Here is a 25745-nt window from a genome sequence, read left to right as displayed (position 1 = left end):
TTATTTAAGAAAACAGGAATCTTTGTATGTTTCCTTTTTTCTCCAAATGTTTTATTGGGCAGGATATAGATTAAGCCTTTCTGATTGAAAATTGATAACAGGATTTAAAATTCCATATGATCCCATTTTGCAATGCTTCCTTCTGACAATTTTGCTGATCAAATGTTTTGGACTTTCTGTGAATTGAAATACTTGAGTTGTGACGCCAGTCCATGGCCATTAAGTGCTGCTTTCCAGCTTTAGGGTTAGATCCTGCAAGCCTTACTCATGTTAGTAGTGCTGCTCATGTCCATGGGAATGCTTGTGTGAGTAAAGTCTACTCACATGGCTAAGGGTGTGTAGGGAATGGCCCATATTTTGAAAATTAGTTTTATCCCTGTGTGATGTTGACTGTCTACTTAAGTAGTTTGACATGTGTAATGTACAAGTGAAGACTGGGACTTCACATTATGAAAAAAAAATGACCAAGTTAAGACTCAACAGCAATAACTAATTTTGGGGAGTTTTGCATGTGTATAAATTATAGGATCCGACTCTCGATTTTTCTCTGGATATGATGCATTTTGCTTAACTAAAATTTTTTTTCTCTCATTCTTTTTGAAGCCCCACTATTAGAGCACTGTCACTCAGGTACTTTTATTACTGTCTTTCAGTGTTTCTTTACAGTGGTGCTACATGGGGGATTCACCGAATGGCTTTCAAATCTTAAAATTCAGTTATAATCCCAGCCTGTTGTTTTTCAAATGCCAGCGAAAGGTGGTGGTTGTTTTTTTGACTTAAAGAGAGGACCATCTGAAAAAAGTTTTTAATTTCATTATTATGTCAGCTCAATTTACGTTTATGATGGAATTAAATCAGTTTAACAAACTCTCATTTAAAGAAACACAAATTAAACATCACAGAATGTTTAGAAAATAGATTGTAACATGAAGGTAGGTGATACACTAACTCTAAAGAAGGATCCAAGAAAAAAACAGGTTTTCTTGATTTAAACTTGTTTCCCTCTTTTGAAACTAAAGATAACTTTGTGAAAATAAATAATTCTTACCTTCTTTTGTATTCAGCAATGAATAAAGCTGAATGGAATATGGAATGGGACATTGCTCAGTGACTTTGTTTTAAATATAATGCTTCATAAATTAAATTCATAAGGTGGGAAATAAACTTGATCATATTGCATTAGAATCACATTATGCACCCTCTGTACTGAGGCAAAGATAAAGTAACTAACATATACCCTTGGTATTATCTTAATGTAGCTAGGGGGCATTGGTGAAGGCTTGCATCTTCCCAAAGAAGCATTATATTTGTTTCTATGCTGTGTAACAATTTGTACTAAAAGGACTGGACTTCTATCTATTGACTTTCTATCTGGCTACATGTTGTTTATAAGAAGAGTGCCACTTTACGTGCATTATATAGTGAACTCTAGCTGTAATAAACTCCGAATTCAACCACTCCAAGGAAATGAGCCTTTGTGAGTTTGATTTAGTGTTCAGACTGTAATTACTTTTGCAGGAAAATAGCAACCAAAGGATGCATGCTCATAGATTTTTTTTCCCCTCTGTAAAATGGTAGTGTAATTTGTTTGAAAGCTGCTTTTGTTTTATTTTTGATAGTACAGAGAAGCTCTTAGTATTATGAGCTTTGTCTGATTAAGTGCGCAAAATGACAAACAAGGTTGTTCTGTGCTCATCTTCTTCCTTCTTTAGGCAGATAATCACCTTTAGAAGCCTGGATCCTATTCAGCTACTCTGTCAGTCAGCAATACCAAGAGCCTAGTAAGCCGCATTTATCAAACTAAACACTTGATCCATATCGGCACATCAGCTGGTGGCAAGGTCTAAGACGCAAGATGAAAGTTGCAATTAGGATTTAGGAGGACATTTTATTATCTGAGATTTGAAATAGGTTTTCTTAGCTAATCCAAACATCTTTCCACTCCGATATGTTGACAGAGCCCTTCTGCACATGTACTTACTTCAGCTTAAGTGGGAACTGCAATGGATGTTGCCAAGATTTAATACCTCCAAAAGGAGCATACTGGTCAAGGGCAGGCTATCTCGGCCGTGGCTAGGACAATGAATTTAATTTGTGATTGAACAGACATTATTAAAAAACAACTCAAAAGGAAAGTAACACTCCTCTGGCAAAATTGTACCATTCACCTCTCACCTGACAAAATAACGGAGCCATTTGGGAACAAAGAGCAATTACTAACCTAATGAAGATCATGATCTCTCCTGGCACACACCAGTGGGTTAGACAAGCACCCTCTATATACAGCACTCAGGTATTACAGAGATGGGGACTATCAGAAAACCTAAGGCAGATAATAAGCGATGGTCACATAAACACCACCCTATACCGGAAACCCGCTGACTGCTATACTTACCTACATGCCTCCAGCTTCCATCCAGGACACACCACACGATCCATTGTCTACAGCCAAGCTCTAAGATACAACCGTATTTGTTCCAGTCCCTCAGACAGAGATAAACACCTACAAGATCTCTATCAAGCATTCTTAAAACTACAATACCCACCTGCTGAAGTGAAAAAACAGATTGACAGAGCCAGAAGAGTACCCAGAAGCCACCTACTACAGGACAGGCCCAACAAAGAAAATAACAGAACGCCACTAGCCATCACCTACAGCCCCCAACTAAAACCTCTCCAGTGCATCATCAAAGATCTACAACCTATCCTTGAAGATGATCCCTCACTCTCACAGATCTTGGGTGACAGGCCAGTCCTCACTTACAGACAGCCTCCCAACCTGAAGCAAATACTCACCAGCAACCGCACACCATACAACATAAATACTAACCCAGGAACCTATCCTTGCAACAAAGCCCGATGCCAGCTCTGTCCACATATCCATTCAAGTGACACCATCATAGGACCTAATCACATCAGCCACGCCATCAGTGGCTCGTACACCTGCACATCTACCAACGTGATATATGCCATCATGTGCCAGCAATGCCCCTCTGCCATGTACATTGGCCAAACCGGACAGTCTCTACACAAAAGAATAAATGGACACAAATCTGACATCAGGAATCATAACATTCAAAAACCAGTGGGAGACACTTCAACCTCTCTAACCACTCAGTGACAGACTTGAAGGTGGCAGTTTTGCAACAAAAAAACTTCAAAAACAGACTCCAAAGAGAGACTGCTGAACTCGAATTAATATGCAAATTAGATACAATTAACTCAGGCCTAAACGGAGACTGGGAATGGTTGGGTCATTACACTAATTAATTGAATCTATTTCCCTATGTTAAGTTCTCCTCACACCTTCTATGGGTCATCTTAATTATCACTTCAAAAGTTTTTTTTCTCCTCCTGATGACAGCTCATCTCAATTAATTAGACTCTTCCTGTTGGTATGCATACTTCCACCTTTTCATGTTCTCTGTATGTATAAATATCTCCTGTCTGTGTGTTCACTTCTATGCATCCGAAGAAGTGAGCTGTAGCTCATGAAAGCTCATGCAGAAATAAATTTGTTAGTCTCTAAGGTGCCACAAGTACTCTTGTTCTTTTTTCTAAGGCAGAGAGTGCTTGTACTACTCAGGGTTCGCCTGACTGCTTCCCTGCTTTTATACAATTACACATTTATTCCCGGAAACTGTGTCTTGATTTGTAACATCTTTAGTGTTTCCCACCTGTGCATGGAGGTGAGTGTGGATACTGATAAGTATTCTCTGCTGCACCCACTCTTTCTCATGAACGTGCATGTGTGAGTCCCTGAGAACTGACTAGCACTTTTGTAACTTTCTGGAAAGCTTCCCGCCAGGCAGATGATGCTTGCCTCGGGGGCGTTGTATGTGCTGCTAAACCATGCCTTTTTCCACGAAGGTGGGCACAGCACCTGTGTTTGCTGCTCTATGCCTTGAAGACAGTCTTCTCTAAGAGAGGCCTTTTTTCTTATCTTTGCAACTTTTAGCCTTTGCACTGTATTAAACTACATAAATGGTTAACCAAGTTTTTCTTAATGCTTAGTCTTCATATAGTGTTGGTTTCATTTAGATTTCCTGCTGGAATAAGTCTGGTGGTTAAGGCACTGGCCTTAGGCTTTGAAGATCTGGGTTCAATTCCTAGGTCTGCCACAAACAGTACCCTCTGATCTTAGGCAAATAACTTTGTCTGAAAACTGCGGCACTATTTCCCAACCTCACAGGATGTTGAGAGGATAACTTCATGAATGTTTGTGGTGCTCAGATACTATTGTATTGGAGGCCAGAAGTACCTAGATAAACAGATTATTAATTCCAGGCTATGACTAGTCACATTTTGACATCTTTACTGTGACAGAGACAGTCCATTTGTAAATGCATTATTCCAGCAGGCAGATTTAAATTATTGGAGATATTCCCATCTCCTAGAACTGAAAGGGACCTTGAAAGGTCATCAAGTCTAGCTCCCTATCTTCACTAGCAGGACCAAGTACTGATTTTTGCCCCAGATCCCTAAGTGGTCCCCTGAAGGATTGAACTCACAACCCTGGGTTTACCAGGCCAATGCTCAAACCACTGAGCTATCCTTCCCGCTCTTAGCAACTGATGCGCATGACCAATGCACCGTCTACTTCAGAGATGATTATTTTAGCTTTTGTAATAAGGTGTGCTCAAGGATGTAGCTGTCAGCTATTGAGCTCCATATACATTTTAATGCCAAGGAAATGGAAATCCTGTAAGGCATCTCAGAGCCTACTTTGGGTGGCATTTCGTTAATGCATTGGAGGTGGGGGACAGGAAGGTCATTTCCATCTTGAAATTAGTCTTTACTATAAAACCAGACCTAGTAAGGTTAGAAATATAAAACCAGCAAATATAGAATTGCATCATAGAAGAAGAAAATGTATTTATATCTATCCATATGGAATTACTACACAATTTTTTTCTCAAAGCTCTAAACGGCATATAAAACCAGATCAGATGTATATAAATGACTCCACTGTAAAGAGAAAATGAGCACAATAAATTGGTAGCTCAAGATCATGTTAAAAGGTTTGAGGTTCTCAGTATTATTTGCAGGACTCAATGGGGCAACCTCCAAAGAAAATGATACAGAATTGTCTCTGATTATAGGCACCACAATTACAGCCCAGCATCTCAGGGTCTAACTGATCACAAGATTTGGGGTCAGGAAGGAATTTTCCCCTGGGTCAGATTGGCAGAGACCCTGGGAGGGGGTTTCGCCTTCCTCTGCAGCATGGAGCACGGGTCATTTGCAGGTTTAAATTAGTGTAAATGGTGGATTCTGTGTAACTTGAAGTCATTAAAACATGATTTGAGGACTTCTGTAACTCAGCCAGAGGTTAGGGCTCTATTGTAGGAGTGGGCAGGTGAGGTTCTGTGGCCTGCAGTGTGCAGGTCAGACCAAATGATCATGATGGTCCTTCTGACCTTAAAATCTATGAACCAATGTTTGTCTTCAAGACTCTTTGATTTACTGGGCAATGACCAGTCTGGCTAAATCATGAGTTAACAAATTTCTTAAATTGTTACAAGAGTGAATGTGCCCAAACTTTCTTTGAGGGTTTCTACCAGCAGCATTAGCTACACGCAGTCATTCTGAAGAGGAGAACACTTGTGATGAGTGTTTTTTACACTTTTAACAAAATGATTAAATGTGGTTATTGAGTCTAGATACTGCAGACGTAACCAGTGATGATTTACACCATGAAATGTTTAGAAATGTCTTCTGCCCCAGTTTTCAGTTGGTCTTAATGTTTTCAATTCGATATTCCCCAGTTAGGTCTTTTGGGTTACACACACAGTTAGCAGAGAAGAAAAATAGCCAGAGTGAGCCATGCAAGAACTAAGTAGTAGCCGAATGTGTCAGACAGGATTTACATTAGTTAGAGAAATCAGCCAATTCTTTGATTTGAATGATCTTAGTTCACTTGTTTGCCACAAACTTGAGTAAGAAGATACCAATTTACCGAGCAGATTTACTGAAATACTGACCTTCAAATGGAGATTCTTAATTTATGTTTCTGAAGTTTGCATGATATTGTTTCCAAATTCACAAAAAAAAAACCCCTCTGCTAATAATTACAAATGAAATAACACTGAGTGAAATTCTGGCCACTATGGGGAAAGCAGCATAATCACCGTGTGTGTGTGTGTGTGTGTGTAAAACTGGCATCAGTGGCAGAGATGAGGGTATTTGAGGTAGAGGTTAGATATGTAGGCAGGGGCAAAGTGATGTAGGATCTTGAAGGAAAAGAAACTTGGCATGATATAATAACATCAGGCTCAGAAGACACATTTAACAGTAACAAATCACCGGGACCAGATGGCATTCACCCAAGAGTTCTGAACTCAAATGTGAAATTGCGGAATTATTAACTATGGTTTGTAACCTGTCATTTAAATCAGCTTCTGTACCCAATGACTGAAAGATAGCTAATGTAATGCCAATATTTAAAAAGGGCTCTAAAGGTGATCCCAGCAATTACCAACCCTAAGTCTAACATCAGTACTGGGCAAATTAGTTGAAACAATAGTAAAGAATAAAATTGTCAGACACATAGAGCATAAATTGTTGGGCAAAAGTCAACATGGTTTCTGTAAAAGGAAATAATGTCTTACTAATCTATTAGAGTTCTTTGAAGGGGTCAACGAATGTGGACAAGGGGGATCCAGTGGACATAGTGTACTTAGATTTCCAGAAAGCCTTTGACAAGGTCCCTCACCAAAGGCTCTTATGTAAATTATGTTGTCATGAGATAAGAGGGAAGATCCTTTCATGGATTGAGAACTGGTTAAAAGACAGGGAACAAAGGGTAGGAATAAATGGTAAATTTTCAGACTGGAGAGGGGTAACTAATGGTGTTCCCCATGGGTCAGTCCTAGGACCAATCCTATTCAACTTATTCATAAATGATCCAGAGAAAGAGGTAAACAGTGAGGTGGCAAAGTTTGCAGATGACGCTGAACTGCTCAAGATAGTTAAGACCAAAGCAGACTGTGAAGAACTTCAAAAAGATCTCACAAAATTAAGTGATTGGGCAACAAAATGGCAAATGAAATTTACTGTGGATAAATGTAAAGTAATGCACTTTGGAAAAAAATAACCCCAACCATACATACAATATGATGGGAGCTAATTTAGCTACAACTAATCAGGAAAGAGATCTTGGAGTCATCGTGGATAGTTCTTTGAAGATGTCCACACAGTGTGCAGCAGCAGTCAAAAAAGCGAACAGGATGTTAGGAATCATTCAAAAAGGGATAGAGAATAAGATGGAGAATATCTTATTGCCCTTATATAAATCCATGGTACGCCCACATTTTGAATACTGCGTACAGATGTGGTCTCCTCATCTCAAAAAAGATATACTAGTGTTAGAAAAAAGTTCAGAGAAGGACAACTAAAATGATTAGGGGTTTGGAACGGGTCCCATATGGGGAGAGATTAAAGAGGCTGGGACTTTTCAGCTTGGAAAAGAGGAGACTAAGGGGGATCTGATAGAGGTATATAAAATCATGAGTGGTGTGGAGAAAGTGAATAAGGAAAAGTTATTTACTTGTTCCCATAATATAAGAACTAGGGGCCACCAAATGAAATTGATGGGCAGCAGGATTAAAACAAATAAAAGGAAGTTCTTCTTCACACAGTGCACAGTCAGCCTGTGGAACTCCTTGCCCGAGGAGGTTGTGAAGGCTAGGACTATAACAGGGTTTAAAAGAGAACAGGATAAATTCCTGGAAGGTAAGTCCATTAATGGCTATTAGCTAGGATGGGTAAGGAATGGTGTCCCTAGCCTCTGTTTGTCAGAGGATGGAGATGGATGGCAGCAGAGAGATCACTTGATCATTACCTGTTAGCAGGGCCGGCTCCAGACCCCAGCCCGCCAAGCGCACGCTTGGGGTGGCATGCCGCGGGAGGGCGGCAGGCGGCTCCGGTGGACCTCCCGCAGATATGCCTGCGGAGGTTCCGCTGGTCCCGCGGCTTCGGTGGAGCATCCGCAGGCGTGCCTGCGGGATGTCCACCGGAGCTGCGGGACCAGCAGACCCTTCGCAAGCACGTCTGCAGGAGGTCCACCGGAGCCGCAGGATCAGCGACCGCCAGAGCGCCCCCAGCGGCATGCCGCCCTGCTTGGGGCAGCGCAATTCCTAGAGCTGCCCCTGCCTGTTAGGTTCACTTCCTCTGGGACACCTGACATTGATCACTGTCGGTAGACAGGATACTAGGCTGGATGAACTTTTGGTCTGACCCAGTATGGCCATTATTACATTCTTATGTATTTGAGAAGTAATGGGAGTGTTTTCCTTTGGGTTTACTCCATTCCCCATGAAACAGTAAGGGAACAAAACAACTGATATTACTGACACCAGACAGCTAAATATTTAAGCAGCTTCTATGCAGTGATTTTTATTAGCCTTTTCATTAACTAACAATTTTGGGTTTGGAAAGTTTCAAATAATGTGGTAAAATAAATGCATTGTTGGAAAAATCTATCGCCTTTTCTGTGTTGGGAAAAAATAACATTCTAAACATGTCATCTCTACAGTACATTATGTGAACAGTAGAGGGCCTCAAGTCCTAGCTTTTTAGCAAGGATGCTGAGCATGTCTTTCATCTCAATCTTAATTTGTTAGTGTGGTTATTTCACATACATCATTTTATAGAACAATTGCTCAGAGATTTTGCCATGCAATTAAACACAGTCATCTGATCTTTTCTTTAAATGTTTCACAGTAGTTAGAACCTACCATATTTTTATTTTCTTTTTTAACAGGTGAAATAATGTTATAGAAAAAACGTAACCATGGAAGATCTGATAGGATTTAAAAACTGTTCTTTGAAACCTTTTGGAAGAAAAATTCATACAGCATTTTAGGAGAGCAATGTTCCATTGTTGTCTCTTGATATTAGGTAGCAATGCTGCTGTTTTAGGACAAAATTCTGCCCTCGCTTGCATCCATGCAGCCTCATGTGCGGGCAAAATTTAACTCGTCTAGAAACTATCAGTTTGTGTTCTATTCAGTGTGTAGCTGATCTTTTACTTTCTCTCTTTTGCCTCTCTATTCCCTGAGGCCTTCACCACTATCTGCCATCTTTGCTGGTCTCCTGCTGCAATCTTAGCTTCTTCCCATTTTGATAGCTTCCAATTCTGCTTCTATTGTGCATTTCCATGTAATCCTTGGTCTACCTTGTCACTGCTGATCTTTTACTTTAGTGTACACATTGCTTGAATGTGTACAACAAGGACAGAACTGATATAATGTACTGAATTCACGGATTTGTCTGAATTTATGGAGCAGTACATAATTTTCATATCTATGCAATAATCTAAGTATAACTCTTCTATGTTTAACTATATTGCCAGCTGCTCCATAGATTCACAGAAATCTGTTAACCAGTACAAAGGCATGCACATGATAAGGATTTGTTTTTTTCTAAGTCTAGGTCATATGAAAGGGTGCTGGGCTTTGCAAGTAACTGGACTCTGTACTGGAAAGGTTAATGGGAACAAAGGAGGAAGGAATTTTGCTACTTCATCCATGACCACTTCTGCAGCTGTAATAGCTTCTACAGGCTTCACACCCCTCCCCTGTCCAGGGGTGGAGGAATGATGGGTGGACTCCTAGTGGTCATGGATTCATCAGCCTGGCCCCTGCTCCTTAATTGGTCTGCCCTGACCTAAGCATTCCTGTACCCATAGGGATGATTGTGTTTGTGTGTATGATTTCCCCCTAAACTTGAAACAAGATTGCCTTGCTATTGCTTAAACTTCCAAATAACTCAAACAGTTGGACTTTGACTAGAGAACAAAGATGGGAGCATTAACATTAGTCATTAGAGATGCAATTTATTAAAATTTTCAAAAATTAACCCTCATTTATTTGTATTGCGCAGGAAACCCACAAATTCAGGCTTCGTGCTTTAAATCTCTGAGCTATGTTCATGTCATAATGGTAGGTAACTTTGCACTTCAACTCAGCAGCATTTTTTAAACTGCTGCACCACTTAACCCGGCTTCCGATATCATTTTGATTTGTGATTCACAATGGGCACAAAGTAACACTCCATTTCAAATTAATTAGTTGATGGTTTTAACCTGTAGTGTTTTCTGGAAAATCTCATGACAGTCCCTTTTGCAGAAAGCTCTCTGAAGGATGGATTAAGAGCTGTCTAGCATTTTATGTGGATTAGGTTTTAAATTAACATAAAAGAATAACAATGTGAATCAATTTGATCAAAGAAAAAGTGTCACTAATTATTTAAACAGGACACTTACTATGGGGATTTAAAGGCAAAGAAGCGGATTTCCCTTGCATGTGGATCAAATCAGAAGTATCCCATAATTGACTCTTTACAAGACCTTGTTGCAGCATAATGGACTAGATATTAAAGCCTTAAGTATTTAAAGCTAGTTTCTGTCTTTTTCTAAATGGAGGTCTACCACTAAGAGCTATTTTACAAGTCTGACACATTAGCTGCATCACTGTGAAATACACTGGCTCTGGCTTCTATGATCCGGAATTTCAAGAGCTTTCAATAGTTAAATGATGTGAAATGGGTAACATTGAACCTGTGAGAAGCAGTGAGTGTCCTAAAAAAAATAAATTCCAGATGGGGGTGTCTGTTGGGAAGTTAGAGAGATAGTGCATGTTAGTTTTTATAAGCATTTAATTAATTTTGTTATCTTTGCCATCTATTGTCTTTCTATTTTGTTGGTGTGTTGGGGAAAAAATTGAGTTTCAGTTCATAATAATTCCTTCTCATGGCATGCAAGTGATTTTTTCTTCATTCTGTGTTTTGTGGATTAGATTACTTTGATATTTATTCTGATTTGTAGGGGAATATTGGATCAGGCAAGATAAATGCTATTGCAAAAAAAGATTGGTTGGATCAGGAAAAACGTCCCATTTTGTGATTTAGGGAATGCAAACTTCCTTGTGGAATGTGTACATAAAAATGTACTCCAAAAACTATGCTCTTGTCTTTTTTGGTGCAAATGAAAGAGAATGGGCAAAGACAACATCGTAAGACTTAGGCTGGAGAAGTATTATAGTCACTTTTGTAATTCAACTGAATGTTATACAGTATGCCCAATCTTAAACCCTTTAGTCCATGTCAGTAGTCCTTACTCATTGCCTTCAATGAGACTAGCCACATGAGTAAGTGCTCACAGAATCAAACCCATGATTTGTATTATTTCTAAATAACACACCCTGGGATGCTCTAGTTAAGGTTTCTGTCCATAAAAACGAATGTTTATATGGATTTATAGTTTGATTTCTGTCAACCTCAAGAGTCAGTGGACATCCCGTGTGCACTTAGAATTCAAGCTGTCTATTCAGATGAATTTTTAAAATTGGGCTCATATTGTGTTCCAGATTGAAGCTTCCTTAAAACAAAACGTTTGGGGTGGAGTTTTCTGAACTGCCTAAGAGACTTAGAAGCACAAGTCCCAGTGAGACTTGTGCACCTAAGTCACTTAAATACTTTTGAAAATCCCACCTTGGGATTTCATGGTGAAGTATTTAATAGTGAGCTTTATTGATCATGATTAAGATTTTCAAACTTGACTAAGGGATTTAGATCCCGTTAGTTTTAATGAGAATTAAGTCCCCCAGTTGGCTTTGAAAATCTCAACCTATATCTGCACTTCATTAGTGTCCACCCAGCATCTGTTAAGCTCCCAGTCCTGCGCCAGGAAATACTCTGCTCAGTGCCTTGGAGGCAATCTCCTTGGCTGTTCAAAGATCCTGATCAGAATCTGGAGGAGATGTCCCCAGGAGTGGTCAGATGCCATGCTGATAGGATAAATAGCTAAGGCATTGCAGAGATCTTTTTTTCCCCTTTAGGAATCAGACATCATTTGAAGAGCAGATCAGAAATTTTTGGGTTTTTGTTTGTTTCATAGGATTCTTTTTAGCAGTGTTTTAAACAATTACTGTATGGTAATTTTGCAAGCAGGTAGACAGTCTTATGGACTGGGACCTTTTGACATTTTGGGTAAAATGAGCTTTAAAAAGTCTAAGATTTGGATTTGAAGAATCACTATTGCAAACGTGCAATAGTTGCTGTTCTTAACATTTTAATATTATACACCAGATCTCTGATGTGAATAAATGCAGCTATCCCCATAACGTTTCAGGATCGTATAAGCTTTATTAGAAAACAATGACGTGTAATGCAGTGTTAGAATTGATACAGGAAAAAATTTTGTTACATTTGACTAGTAGAGAGTGAAACACTCAAGTCATGGTAACATTTTCAGAGAATGGAGTTTGTCAGAAGTGTAGAAGGTGTTTATTTTTTCCCATCTAAATGGACTGCATGGTAATATGAAACGGCATGGTGTGCATTTGTGTGTGTGTGTATACGGATCTTTTCATTGGTAGCCATGAGTCTAAATTACCCTAAAATATGAGTAAAATCAGACTGACCAAACCCCAACTTTATTCTGATTTTTATTAGCCAGGTGTTGTAAATGTCTTTCTTTTCTGGTTGTATACTTATGTCACCATACTTGTCTTCAGTGAAGAGGAGTTATTCTGTAAAAGGGGAAGAGGTGAAAGTTAGATTAAGGGGGTACTGCAAATGCTACCCTTTCAGCAGAAGCCATTTAGTAATTTCACTCCTGCCTGTTCATAATAAAAATACGAATATTGAATGTTCATATTGCAATGGTGTTGGGAAACCCCAATCAAGAGTGGGTTCCTGGTGTGCTGGGTGCCATACAAACACACAAGAAGACCAGGCAAGAGGTTTTGTGGTGTTTCTAAGAGGTGCAGCACATAACTCTCATCACAGGGGGACTTGGGAGTGAAGGTGGCTTTAAGTCACCTTAGCACCCTCCTGATTGTGGGCTGTTGCAGAGGACAAAAGGGCCCCTGGCTAGACTTAGGAATCCCTGTATCACCCATATAAGTTCTTAATTAACAGTCTGGCTTGAACTCATTTCATTTACTTGTATTTCACTGGCTGGTTTCTTCAGACAGGCTCCAAATTCACTTTTTGCAGCAGATTTCTTGCTGTTCCCTCATTTCCTGGAATGACACGTGAGGCTTCAGTAAGTAACAAATGGCAACTTCATTGTTCCTCTATCTGAATTCTGTATTTCCAGTGATTTCTTGACAGCTCCTTTCTATGGATGGGATGTTGTCAGGGAACTGGAAGTATCCTGTTCACCATTTTACAGATTTCTTGTTTCTCTGATAGGCTCAGAAAACTCCCTCCCTCATCTGACGGCATTGGTCCAAAGGCCCTTTTACCCTAGAGCGTTTGGGCATTTCCAGTATTAGCTCAAGCACTGGGAATGCTTGTGAAACTCTTACATACCAGGTGTCTGAGCCTGAAAATGTTCTGAGCACCGACAATTTGCCCCTCGTATGCAAATCAAGAGGGGGAAATCAACATATGTATTGACCTCACTAGGGCCATGATTGAAATCGCAGCTGGGCACAAGGTGAAGAACCATCTGTAGGACTTTAGAGACCTGTAGGTGAAACGTTAGTAAAATAACCAGAAGGAGGAACACTAGTAACAGCAAATTATATGTTGAAGCAATGATCAAGCTACTATTACTATTTATTTATTTCTGTTACAGTAGAATCTATATGCCCCATCCAGAGATCAGGGCCCAATAGTGCCAGCTGCTATACAAAAGAGAAAACCAAAGGTAATCCATAACCCAGAGAGCTCACAGGCTAGGTTTATGACCATATGAAACAGGTGGTTAAATAGTCAAACGCCGATGGAATAGAGGGTAGGTTACAGTAGCAAAGGGTATGTTTGTGGTATTCTCAATGTTCAGAGTAATCACAGGTGGCCTAGCCGGTGACACAATATCATGATTTTTTAGGCATCTTAAATGTGGACCTTACCATCTGATGGCTCACCTTATAAATGAACCCTGGGTCCCTTAGCAATTATCATATGAAGTATGTAAATTTATTATTAATATCCTCATGATACAAGTAAAATTACATGCATCTTTAAAATGTTCGGTGTTCTTAAAGTACAGCCAACTAGTGTGCTCCAGGCTCTGCCTTCTCTCCATCAGCACAGCCTTCCACACACTAATTTAATTGTGCTAAGTGAGAATGTCAGTGGAAGAAGGTCTTGGAAGTCTAGGTATGGATCTTAATTAATAGACATGGTTATTTGACTTCCTCTCCAGCCATATATTTTAAAGTCTTCTATAACTTTATTGCCTCTGTTCCTGTCTTTATTCAGTGCACATTTTGCATAAAATAAACCTGCTGCACTGTAATCTGCTGTTGTAGCTAATCTAATTGTGCCTCTAATTATTCTGCACATTAAGAAGAGAGGAAGCTTAACTTTGCAACAGAGTAGATTGTTTTTTCCAAGTAGCAAGTTAATCTGCAATCTTTTATCTATTTCTCATCTGTTCAGATTTTAAACACGTTTGGACAAGAACTATGTTCTTTCATTTGTCTGCAAAGTGCCTAGCACATTTTCAGTACCATATAAATAATACTTGAAACCCTGGTGGTTATCCTCTACACCCATACTATTCACTCATGTTACTAGTGATCATTTGCCTTGCTGCTACACTACTTTTCTTCCACAACATTGACTACAAATCAAGGCCGAGATTTTCACAGGGGCCGTTAGATCAGTGAAAGTCAATGGGAGTTCGGTGCCTAACTCCTGTATTTACCCCTTTGGAAACACCAGTCCTAATGTGTGCAGATGCAGACAGATAAGGCATAGGAGTGATCCCTATGGATTAGCTAGACAGTCACTGTTGTAAACCCTCCCTCTTTGCCATATCTTTGACATGTTAACAAAAAAATTGTCTTCTGCCTTTTTAACTCCAGACATATACAGATATGTGGCAGATTCTCAGGTGATGGCACATTAAATCTGCCCATCAGACTCTTCTCACAATTATAAGTACATAATTTTGGATGTGTTTATAGAAATGTCCATTTGTTGCTCAATAATTTTCACCCACTTGCCTAGGGACAATTAATTTGCTTTCAAAGGTGAGTACAACACCGTTTATTTTTTCCAACATAAAAACGATAGTGGCAGGCAGGTAACCTTTGTGCCTTTGCTGGTAAATGTTCATGACTATTCTTTTCTAGGCTGTTATGTTTTTCCAGACTGTCTTCCTAATGCATGCATCTTAAATCTTCTGTAGATCTACTCTGGAACTAAACCACTTTGTGCTGACGTCCCATCAGACTTCATAAGCTAATGAAGTTTGGCCTGATAATTTTTTGGAGGGGAAATCTCCAACACACTGATATGGTATTGTTGATTCGATAGGTGGCATTCTTTCCTCTGAGTTGTCATGGAACCTATGTTCTACCATGGCTGTAGGGGGCAAGGTGCTGCCAGATGTCTTTTGGGTGAGATGGAAAATGGACATCCTGCCTACTTGTGTTCATTAGAGGTCATGTGGCACGTAACATCCCTCATTTTATTTTATTGTTTTAATTATTTTGTCCTGGCCAATTCATGTAATTCTCACTATCTATGATACAGCGTTCTTCTGCACTTCCAAAGCTAAACTGTTGTGATGCCCTGGTAAATAGCTGCTGTGTTCCACCCCAGAGATGGTTCCATTTCCTTGATGGGTGAAGTGAACCGTGTGTGTGAGAGGCTTCAAAGTTGTAAAACCCTTTTAGATTAATGCAAGTTCTTGTTTTTATTATTAATAAAATATCTCTCTATGTAGTGAGTGCATTCTTGCCTGAAGCATGTCATATCCTCTGTGATAGCAGCCTATTGTGTTCAGCTTTATAAGGGTCCTCAGACTGATATGGTTAAGATTAATGAGGTATTCACTTAATCATGAACTTATTTAAGGATCTACTTGTCAGTCCAGTGAGTTATACAGATGAACAGTTACCACTTACCATTTAACCTCTAAAGGGATTTTGTAGATTTATGCCCTCTTCTTCTTGAATAAGATTTCTATAGGGATATAAGAAATGACAATGATGCTATGCCTGTAAATTAATATTAGTAGATAACAAGGGTGGTTTCCTTGCATGCATTTGTTTCTGATGTTTCTTTGAGAAAGCTGGGTTTGAGCTGGCCCACACCTTTAGTGTCAAGATGATTTCAAGGAGGGTTTCCAAGTTTGAGTTCAAGGCTGTGAGCACTCGCACATGCTCAGCTACTGAAGAAAGTGCTCTTAACCTCCGGCTCTCCTCAGCCCCAATACCCGGTCACTGCATGAGAAGGGTGAGCACTAAAATAGGAAAGAAATACTGAAGAAACACCCCATCTTCCTGTGAGTGAAGGAAACAAATTGTCCCATAGGCCGAGCTGCCCACTGGGATGACATGAGTCTGTGCTCTGGGCTGGGAGCATTGCAAGAGACACAGTTTGGTGAACCCCGATTGGTGCCTTGTGTTGCTTTCAAGCCCTTCATTCTAGCTAACCAGGAGTTAGTATTAGCAAGCTCCAAAAGAAACTCAATTAGACGGCTGCATCAAGCTGCTGCAGGACCAGTGAGCTGGAACTGTGTGGGATAAGAGAGGGACCCCACCATCAAAAGACATTTGTCCATGTAATCCAGCTGACACAAGTGAGTGCCACAGCTGTCAAAAACTCATTTGCCACTACGAGTGGTATTGAGGCTTAAAATAGTGTCAAAATTTCCATTATAAACCACTAATTTCATGGGTTTACAGCTGAAGCCATAAAAACGGACCTAGGACTGAATTTTGGCATACAGCCTGTTAGCTGTTTCTAACACAATATTAACTCAAAACATCTAGATGCCTTTTTTAACAGCAGTATCTAAAAAATGTGCTGCTTTTTCTTCTTCTTTAAAGGCAGGTTTTTTAAGATCCTTAGTCTATTGTAGGGCAAGAATCCATGTGAAGTGTGGTGTGGAATATTTCAACTGTGCACATTATTTCATTTAGAAAAACAGCCAGTGTGTGCATACTAGAACTTCCAGTAGCTCAAATTGATCAGGATGATTAACACACGCAATTGTAGTAGTTGTCTTGGTGAAGAATTAATTCAATACCAAGAGGATGAAATGTATGTAAAAAAGAGGGCCGTGGACCGACTAACCACTTGCTGGAGAGCCCAAGCAACTGAATCTTAGTTGATATTTTACATTTCTTTTACTTGATTTTGATATTGTACCACAATAGCTGGGGAAAATGCTGTGAAAATCTCAGATTTTGCTTGTTGCCTATTGCAAACAAGGAGCCAGCTTTTAAAGATATCCAATTTAAAACATAAATTCATTTCCGATTACTTGCAGAGACTTCCTCTGTGACCTTGGTCAAGTGAATCTCATTCTGCCTCAGTTCTCCATCTGTAAACTGAAGATAATACTTCCCTACCTCACGGAGGTGTTTAGGATATTATTACTGTTGTCATGAGAAATGCTTGGCTACTCTTCGATAGGAACCATATGGGCACCTAGAGAGAATTCAAAATGGTGAGTGGTACAGAATTGGTACCTGTGGATTCTGAGACTTTGGACAAGAAACTCTCTCTCCGATTGATTGTTTTGGGTTCCCGTGATAGGTATGAACTCTCGGAATTATTCCCTACCCCCTCATTCACCTTCAGTGTGCCTGCCAGATAGTCAGTAGGGTAACTACTCCTCAAGGGCCTCTGTGCTACAGTGAGATTCTCAAGTGTTAAATTCAATAGGACTTGTGCAAGCATATGAGTCTGCCTAAAACCTTATGGGTTTGATACCGGAATTATTGGTAAAATTCTATGGCCTACATTATGCAGAAGGGCCGAACTTAGGTATGTCTACACTTAAAACACTCCAGTGGCACAGCTGCAGTGCTTCAATATAGACACTCACTACAGCAACGGGGTTGTAATTAATCCAATTCTCTGAGAGGGGGAATTCTTCCATCGAACTAGTGCTGTCTACACCCAGGGTTAGCTTGGGATAGCTACATCTCTCAGAGGTTTGGGCGCCCCAGAGAGACGTAGCTATGCCAATGTAAGTTCCCAGTGTAGACCAGACCTTAGCTGATCTCATCTGGACCCCTTAAAATCTAGGAATGTATTAATCTTTGCAGGACTAGGGACTTACTGACTATGGGTCCAAAATGCTGAGCACCCTGAACTCCTATTTACTTCAATAGGAGTGAAAGGTACACAGCACCTTGCGGGATGAAGTCTATGACTGAGAGTTAGGAGGAGGCGTGTGGAGAACTTTACTGCATGACACATTTAACCCACAGGAAAACCCACCCATTTTACTCATTTTAAGTGTATTTCACACTTTTTTGACTATTTGAAATTACCACACTTGTAAAAACTTCTATTAATGAATAGAGCCATTTATGTACAAAGGCAAGGTTTTTTTTCCCCCTAAGTGCAGTAATTTTACTATACTTTCTTTTGTAGGTCTGGCTCCTTCCATCATCTGTTCGTTATTGCTTACTGCTACAGATCCCTCAAGAACTGAAAACAGGCTTTTTGGAGTAGAAGCTATCTTGAAAAATGTTGCTGATGTATGCCACACAGTTACCGGGACTAATAAGACAGATAAGTAAAGGGTTTTATTCTTTAATGTCAGCTCAGAACTATTTTTCAGTGCAGTTGCAGAAGCAGCACTATCTTTGTACACATGTAAAATGATTGAAAAGAATTATCAGGTTAAAAATCATGGCTGTAGTCCTGGCCCTATTGAAATCAATGGAAGTTACACCCTTGACATCAATAAAGCCAGGATTCCACCCCGTATTTAAACAGAAATCTTTAACTGTTATTAGCTGGAGGGGTTACAAATGCAGGCAAAGAATGTTTTAAAATTTTGATTTCCTTTTCATTTTCTGGCTGTTTGTCTACTTATCTGCCCTTCAGAGTATAAGATGGAAAGCAGCCTCCTCAATTTCAGTTGTTTCTAGTCAGTTTCAAGTTGGCTTCACTTTTTCTGGTTTTCATGAATTTGCAGCCCCAGCACTGCAGTGTTTGGACTCCAAACATTTCAAGGGAATATTTAAATCCCCACAACGCAAAATGTTTAAATTCTTTTTTTAAAACAAAAATTATGACAACATTAACATCTGTTTATGTTTTTAAAAAATCCCATATTTGGCCCAAACTACCTAAGAATGTCCTTTTAATGAAAACAAACCTTCAGTCCTTTTTGCAAACGTACCATAAATGGATATAGTAGAAATGACAGATACATATCAATGTCATTTTAGAGTATGTTTAAAAAAACCAACCAAGTTATTTGTCTTAGGAAATATCAAACTTTTATTGGGAATTTGGAAAATATTTTTGGCTAGCATGAAAAGTAAAATCCTGCACCACAATGTACAGGCGTGGGCACAGAGACTGAACAGATGGACTGCTGTAAAACAACCATTTAATAAGGCATTAAAATGCCATCGACTTGGACACACACACAAAAAAAAGCTATGAAAATAAATGCCTTTCAAATAATTAGGGTCTTATGCCTGAGACTAGCATTGATCTCTGTGCAAAGATTTTCCTGCTGAAATCAGGCCAGTCTAAGTCTGATTGTGTAAGGAAGAAATTAGTGTGTAAATCATCTGCTCCTTGAGATTTTTGGTTCTGTTTCCGCTGTATATGACCGTTCATGTAAATGATCATTTTAGACATTTTAGATCTCCCTCTCCCGTTTGGTTTATTATGCCCAAAAAACATTGTTAATTGAATCCCAGATTTTTATCATGAATATGTGAAACAGTTAAATCACTAGCTTTTACTCCCAGTGAATGCATAAGGATAATAGCCAGTCTAGCAGATGCAGCCAGGAATAGGAACAGAACCCATTTCTGTTCTAGAAAGTGTAGTATGACTTTACTTTCCCTCAAAGTAATGTACAAACATTGATTCTAAGTTTTAACAATAGTCTGCAAACATAGCTGCTGTGAAAAATAGATCATTCATTTGTACAAATTCACCCATTCAGTATAACAGCATTTCTTAGGAGCAATTTTCAGCAACTATTAATGCTTGCAAATATGAAAGTAACTTCTAATTTGTGCCATAGTTATTGTTGTAAATATAACCCCAGTTTGCATGGTTCAAAAAGTCTCCACTATTTAAAAAGAAAAAGATCTGGAAAATAACGAATCCATAATATTTAAATTTTTCAATATGTAAAATGACCAAAATATTTGTTTAGATAATGACTATGATGCAAGAATATTTTGTAAAGCTGTATTTTGTTTATTGCCTCCAAATAAGTATTTTTATAAATAATAGTAATAAGAAATTTGAATCCCCAAAAGCACATTTAAGTATGTTAAGGTTGTGGAAGAAGGTAATACAAAGTGATTTAAGGAAGGCGTGGATTATCCACTTTCACTTTGAATTTCGTAGGTTTTTATCAGCTTTTATCACAAATGTAGTGTTGCATAAACTTTATTTTTGTTATGGAGTAACCTTGCAGTTCTTGTCCATTTTCCCAACTATTAACTTTAAGAACCTTGAGGAAATTAATGAACATAACTTTCATATTATAATTCTTATTTTATGTTTGTCAGTATTCAATAATCAGCAACAAAATAAATGTTTTAAACTTCCAGTTCAGTGTGCTTCCTACTTTTTTAATAACCAAGAGCCATATTACATTCAGATGCTCTCATATTTAACATACAGAATTGGGTCAGGTGATCAGAGTCTGTATGTAATTTCGTTACCAGTCAAAATAGAAGATGAAACTTGGTCTTTAAGTTGCAGTGTCTTTTATTAATCACATCTTATATGGCTCTGCTGCTAGCACACTTTTTTTAAAGGTGTGAAAAATTGCACTACGGAAGAATTTCATAGGTGGAAACCTTAATTTTTTAATAAGATTCTAAGTTTATCAATAATTGCTCTGGTTGTAAAGATTTGGGCAGAATTTTTAGGGTCCAATGAACTTGCTGTTAAAGTGTTGCCATTTGGCTAGGAGTACATCCCAATTAGTACCTCTTCTATCCAAAGCAGTCGCAGAATGTACAGGGCAGTTTTTTTCTGAGTCTGTTGTAAATGATTAGTCCAAAAGGCGAGCATAAAACGTAAAACTAGTCCCCTGCAGGAGTCGGCTGGAGGAAATTAAAGGATCAACAACATAAGAGAAGCACTGAGGTAGGATTGTTCCAGGCTACAGCCACAGGCTTTCACGTGCACTCAGGAAATTGACTTAATCAAAAACTGAGGATTCAGGCATAAGGATGAGAATGATAAGGCAGGTGATGATTCTAAATCATGTCTCAACATCACAGAATTGTATAGGGTTTTTCCCCCCCCACCAGTAAAAAGCATGTTTCCTACAGAAAGGTGGAATCTCATCCTTATAAGTTAGCAAAAGCTCCGCATAAGTGAGAGCTCAAACTCAATAGAGATTAGTAAATAATGGTGGTTCACGTTCTCCAAAAAGGCACCGTTTAGACAGAATTTTGTGCAAATTTTAAAAAATGAGGATTTTTAGATTATGCTGTTCTTTCCAGAATGCTGCTGCTGCTGGCAGCTACGTGTGCTGGGGCTCGTGTCTTGGAATCAGGCAGGGTATTCGCTTGAATGTTGTGAATAAATTCATATAGCATGAATCTGGCTGTCTTTTGGGCCTTGTATAAGGCTGAAGCTTTTCCAGGGGAGCCAGGAAGACTTACAAGAAGAGAAATGCACCAATCTAAGTTTGGGTTTCAAAATATGTTTGAAAGTTGGCATCTGGCAACATGCTAGTGAAGCCCAAAGAGTTGGGAGAGTGAGAGGCCCAGAGCATGTAGAAGAAACAGCAAACCTTCGTTTCAGAAAAGGAGAAAAAAAAAGAACAGGAGTACTTGTGGCACCTTAGAAATGTGTTAGTCTCTAAGGTGTCACAAGTACTCCTGCTCTTTTTGCGGATACAGACTAACATGGCTGCTACTCTGAAACCTAAATTTAAAAAGGAATCTATCAGGACTGAAGCTCTTATAACATTCAAAACCATCACTGGAAGAAAAACGCACAAATGATGTGACCCAAACAAGGAATTTAAAACAAAAATTAACAATATTCAACTGTTTAGATGACAAAAGAAGCAGCACAATTACTGGTATTAGAAGTTACAGCCAGCAGGCAAATACTCAGCATGTCTTGAATAAATAAGCTTCTCTAAAGAGAATGGGTTCCTTCTCCAGGTAAGAAATGCATGGCATCATTTACACTTGTAATTAAACACCACTGGTTTTTCTGCATATGAAATGCTCAACACTTTAAACCTTTATTGCTGGATTTTACTGACCAGGCATGTGTAGTCTGAAGGCAACATGACTGAATACTGTAAAAAAACAAACCCAACCATTTCTTTTTAATTACTAAACTTGTGTTTTTATGTCTTGAGCCAAATTTGTCCCTGCTGTAGCTCAACTGTAGTCAGTCAGAATGGCCCATCTTTGCTATCACCTTTCTTATATAATTAAATATGCTGCTTTACTAAATGAAACATGCAAGTGAAGTATCTTTGTCTGTAAAATTATATGCCATGGTACCATCTTGCTAGTGTCAGGGCTGGACTAGTAAATAAGACATAAGGTTATATTTTGGTAGAAAGGCAAGAGGGCTACAACTGTTTTATAGCAATTAAACATTACCAAGGCATTTGAACAAGAGAATAAATTAAGGAACATCTCCCAAAATCTCATTTATTTCTTAGTATATCTTAGCCTGCACTTCTAAACATTTATTGAAAATATCTATAATACATGAGTATCAATGATAGTACAACTGGCTGGCATTAGCTGTTAGTTAGGCCAGGCACAGCAAAAGGTTCAATCACAGATGGAGTAGTCATGGGACAACAAAAACCTTTTTTCTATAATCCAGATGATTATCCGAGTCTCACTTATAGAACTCTGCCCACTGACATGCAATTCAGCTAGAGTTTATTAGTAAAAATCTTGATTAATTGGAGTTCTGCAATTCCAGCATCTGTCAATAAGGAAACTGAACAAGACACGAACTCCAACTGTTTTACTATGGAAAAAACAGTACAAGGCAACATTTCAAAACAAAAGGAATCTCAGACTGAAGTAAAAGGCAGAAGTAGGGATGATGTAACCCCAAAATGGAACATATGCCCACCATGTAATAGCAAAATGAGACAATTATAATATTAGGCTTGCAGGAAAGAGACATTGTGGACCTAGTCCTGTTCCCATTGAAACCAGTTGGAGTTTTGTCATTAACTTAATGGGACTAGGGTTTGGCTCTGTATCTTTAAAATAGCAACTGAGAATTGGCTAATGAAGTAACAAAAGAGACCAGGAGGAAAGTTGTGTTTTCAGCTAGGATTACAGTTACTTCTCATTTTCAGAGGCCTGTGCTTTTAAATGACCCAACAGCAATGATTGGGGCTGTAGTTAACTTTAACTTTTATGCTTTTGCAAGATATGTCATCCATAGTTAATTACATGCTAAAAGACCATTAAGGGTTAAAAGAAGGAAGTTTGGAGGGCAGCCTAGAACTGTCAATGTTGGGCCCACAGTAAGTATTGTCTCATATAGAATGGGGTTTATAAGACCACCCAGTGCTTGAAGACCCTTGCAATGTGTGAACACAACAGAGCAAACTAGGTCCCTGATCCTGCAAAGATTTATGCACATGCTTTTCACTTTACTTATTGTGCATAGTTCCATTTGATGCTTGACAAGTTTTTTCCTTTCCACTCTAGTTTGTTCCATGTAATTTTCCTCCTAATTAATTGCCTATATTTTTCTTTAATTGTCTGTTTCCCTTGATTTTGTTTTAAACAGATGACTCCCCTGCCAGTGGTGCTGATATCACTTTTCGTCTTCAAACAATCCTCATTCACCTCTGTGAAGCAGGCATGATGGTGTGATTTCCATTTCACAGAGGAGGAACATAAGGCAGACCCTAAATGACTTCCTGAAGGCCACAGAAGAGATCTCTGTTGGGTCAGTGCTCAGAAGTTCCTGAATCCCAGTCTTCTGCTTAGACTGCTGGATCATGCCACTCGCTCTCTCAGAAACCCCAGGTCAGATGCACACAAACAGGTACAGATTTACTTGTTTCCTTACAGGCTTGGTCTAAACTATGATTTAAAGATAGCTCCCCGTAGGCTTTAACTCAGTCAGTTTAGGATATGTTAAAAAGTCATGCTGGACCACATGTATTGGTTAACATGGGCCAACATCACACCTTTAAATCCTAGTCTACACAGGACCACAGAGGGATGGGATACGATATGTAGGATAACTACACTCTTAAGCGGGCGCTCATCCCACATGGAATCTTTGGACTCGTGATGGCAGCCATCTCTAGATTCTTTATTTCAAAAATTTCCAGCTTCCTCTCTACTATGTGGAGCTGCAGAAGATTCAGATTTTTCCCACTTAAGGAGACAGTACACTATTCCCTGATCATTAAACCTTCCTTACCATTTGTTGTGTGTGCCAGACATCTGTTTTTTATAAACAGATTTAAGTCAAATCCTAGCCCTACTCCACAACCTATACAACTGGCCATGCTTAGGATAGCTCCTCTGGAGCAAAGAGGTGGGGGAGAAAATCTCCTTCTGTTTCTCATATTGCAGAGCCACTCCAGGGCCACACTACAGCAGCCTCTGGTAGTTTGACATCTGTAGTATGCGAGGTCTTAGAAAAATGTTTGAAGGAGAAAGTAGTTAAGGACATTGAGGTCAACGGTAATTGGGACAAAATACAACATGGTTTTACAAAAGGTAGATCATGTCAAACCAACCTGATCTCCTTCTTTGAGAAGGTAACAGATTTTTTAGACAAAGGAAACGCAGTGGATCTAATTTACCTTGATTTCAGTAAGGCGTTTGATATGGTTCCACATGGGGAATTATTAGTTGAATTGGAAAAGATGGGGATCAATATGAAAACTGAAAGGTGGATAAGGAACTGGTTAAAGGGGAAACTGCAACGGGTCGTACTGAAAGGTGAATTGTCATGCTGGAGGGAGGTTACTAGTGGAGTTCCTCAGGGATCGGTTTTGGGGCCAATCTTATTTAATCTTTTTATTACTGACCTTGGCAGAAAAAGTGGGAATGTACTAATAAAGTTTGCGGATGACACAAAGCTGGGAGGTATTGCTAAAACAGAGAAGGACCGGAATATCTTGCAGGAAGATCTGGATGACCTTGTAAACTGAAGTAATAGTAATAGGATGAAATTAAATAGTGAAAAGTGCATGGTCATGCATTTAGGGATTAATAACAAGAATTTTTGTTATAAGATGGGCACTCATCAGTTGGAAGTAACAGAGGAGGAGAAGGACCTTGGAGTATTGGTTGATCACAGGATGACTATGAGCCGCCAATGTGATATGGCCATGAAAAAAGCTAATGTGGTCTTGGGATGCATCAGGCGAGGTATTTCCAGTAGAGATAAGGAGGTTTTAGTACTGTTATAAAAGGCACTGTTGACACCTCATCTGGAATACTGTGTGCAGTTCTGGTCTCCCATGTTTAAGAAGGATGAAGTCAATCTGGAACAGTACAGAGAAGGGCTACTAGGATGATCCGAGGAATGGAAAACCTGTTTTATGAAAGGAGACTCAAAGAGGTTGGCTTGTTTAACCTAACCAAAAGAAGGCTGAGGGGAGATATGATTGCGCTCTATAAATATATCAGAGGGATAAATACCAGGGAGGGAAAGGAATTATTTAAGCTCAGTACCAATGTGGACACAAGAACAAATGGATATAATCTGGCCATCAGGAAGTTTAGACTTGAAATTAGATGAAGGTATCTAACCATCAGAGGAGTGAAGTTCTGGAATAGCCTTCCAAGGGGAGCAGTGGG

The 25745-nt window shown here is 39.2% G+C and overlaps 1 protein-coding gene across 12 annotated transcripts in view; it reads left to right on the top strand.

Annotated features, from left to right (window-relative positions):
• The window catches only part of BRIP1 (BRCA1 interacting protein C-terminal helicase 1), a 232857-nt gene that overhangs the window by 167156 nt on the left and 39956 nt on the right, over nucleotides 1–25745 (top strand). For 5 of the 12 annotated variants that reach the window (XM_039507814.1, XM_039507813.1, XM_039507812.1 and 2 more), the window contains exons 23-24: nucleotides 18358–18498; nucleotides 23708–23970. In XM_039507814.1, coding sequence (XP_039363748.1) covers nucleotides 18358–18498; nucleotides 23708–23787 — 221 coding nt within the window. In that variant the 3' untranslated portion in view covers nucleotides 23788–23970. Of the gene's footprint in view, nucleotides 1–18357; nucleotides 21730–23707; nucleotides 23971–25177; nucleotides 25238–25745 lie in introns of those variants that run through there. The other 7 variants (XM_039507815.1, XM_039507817.1, XM_039507820.1 and 4 more) reach the window with 7 other exon arrangements.

This window comes from Mauremys reevesii, linkage group 20 (genome assembly GCF_016161935.1).
Source record: "Mauremys reevesii isolate NIE-2019 linkage group 20, ASM1616193v1, whole genome shotgun sequence".
Taxonomy (NCBI): domain Eukaryota; kingdom Metazoa; phylum Chordata; order Testudines; family Geoemydidae; genus Mauremys; species Mauremys reevesii.
Note: the sequence above shows the minus strand (reverse complement) of the source record. Positions and strands in the feature narration are given on the sequence as shown.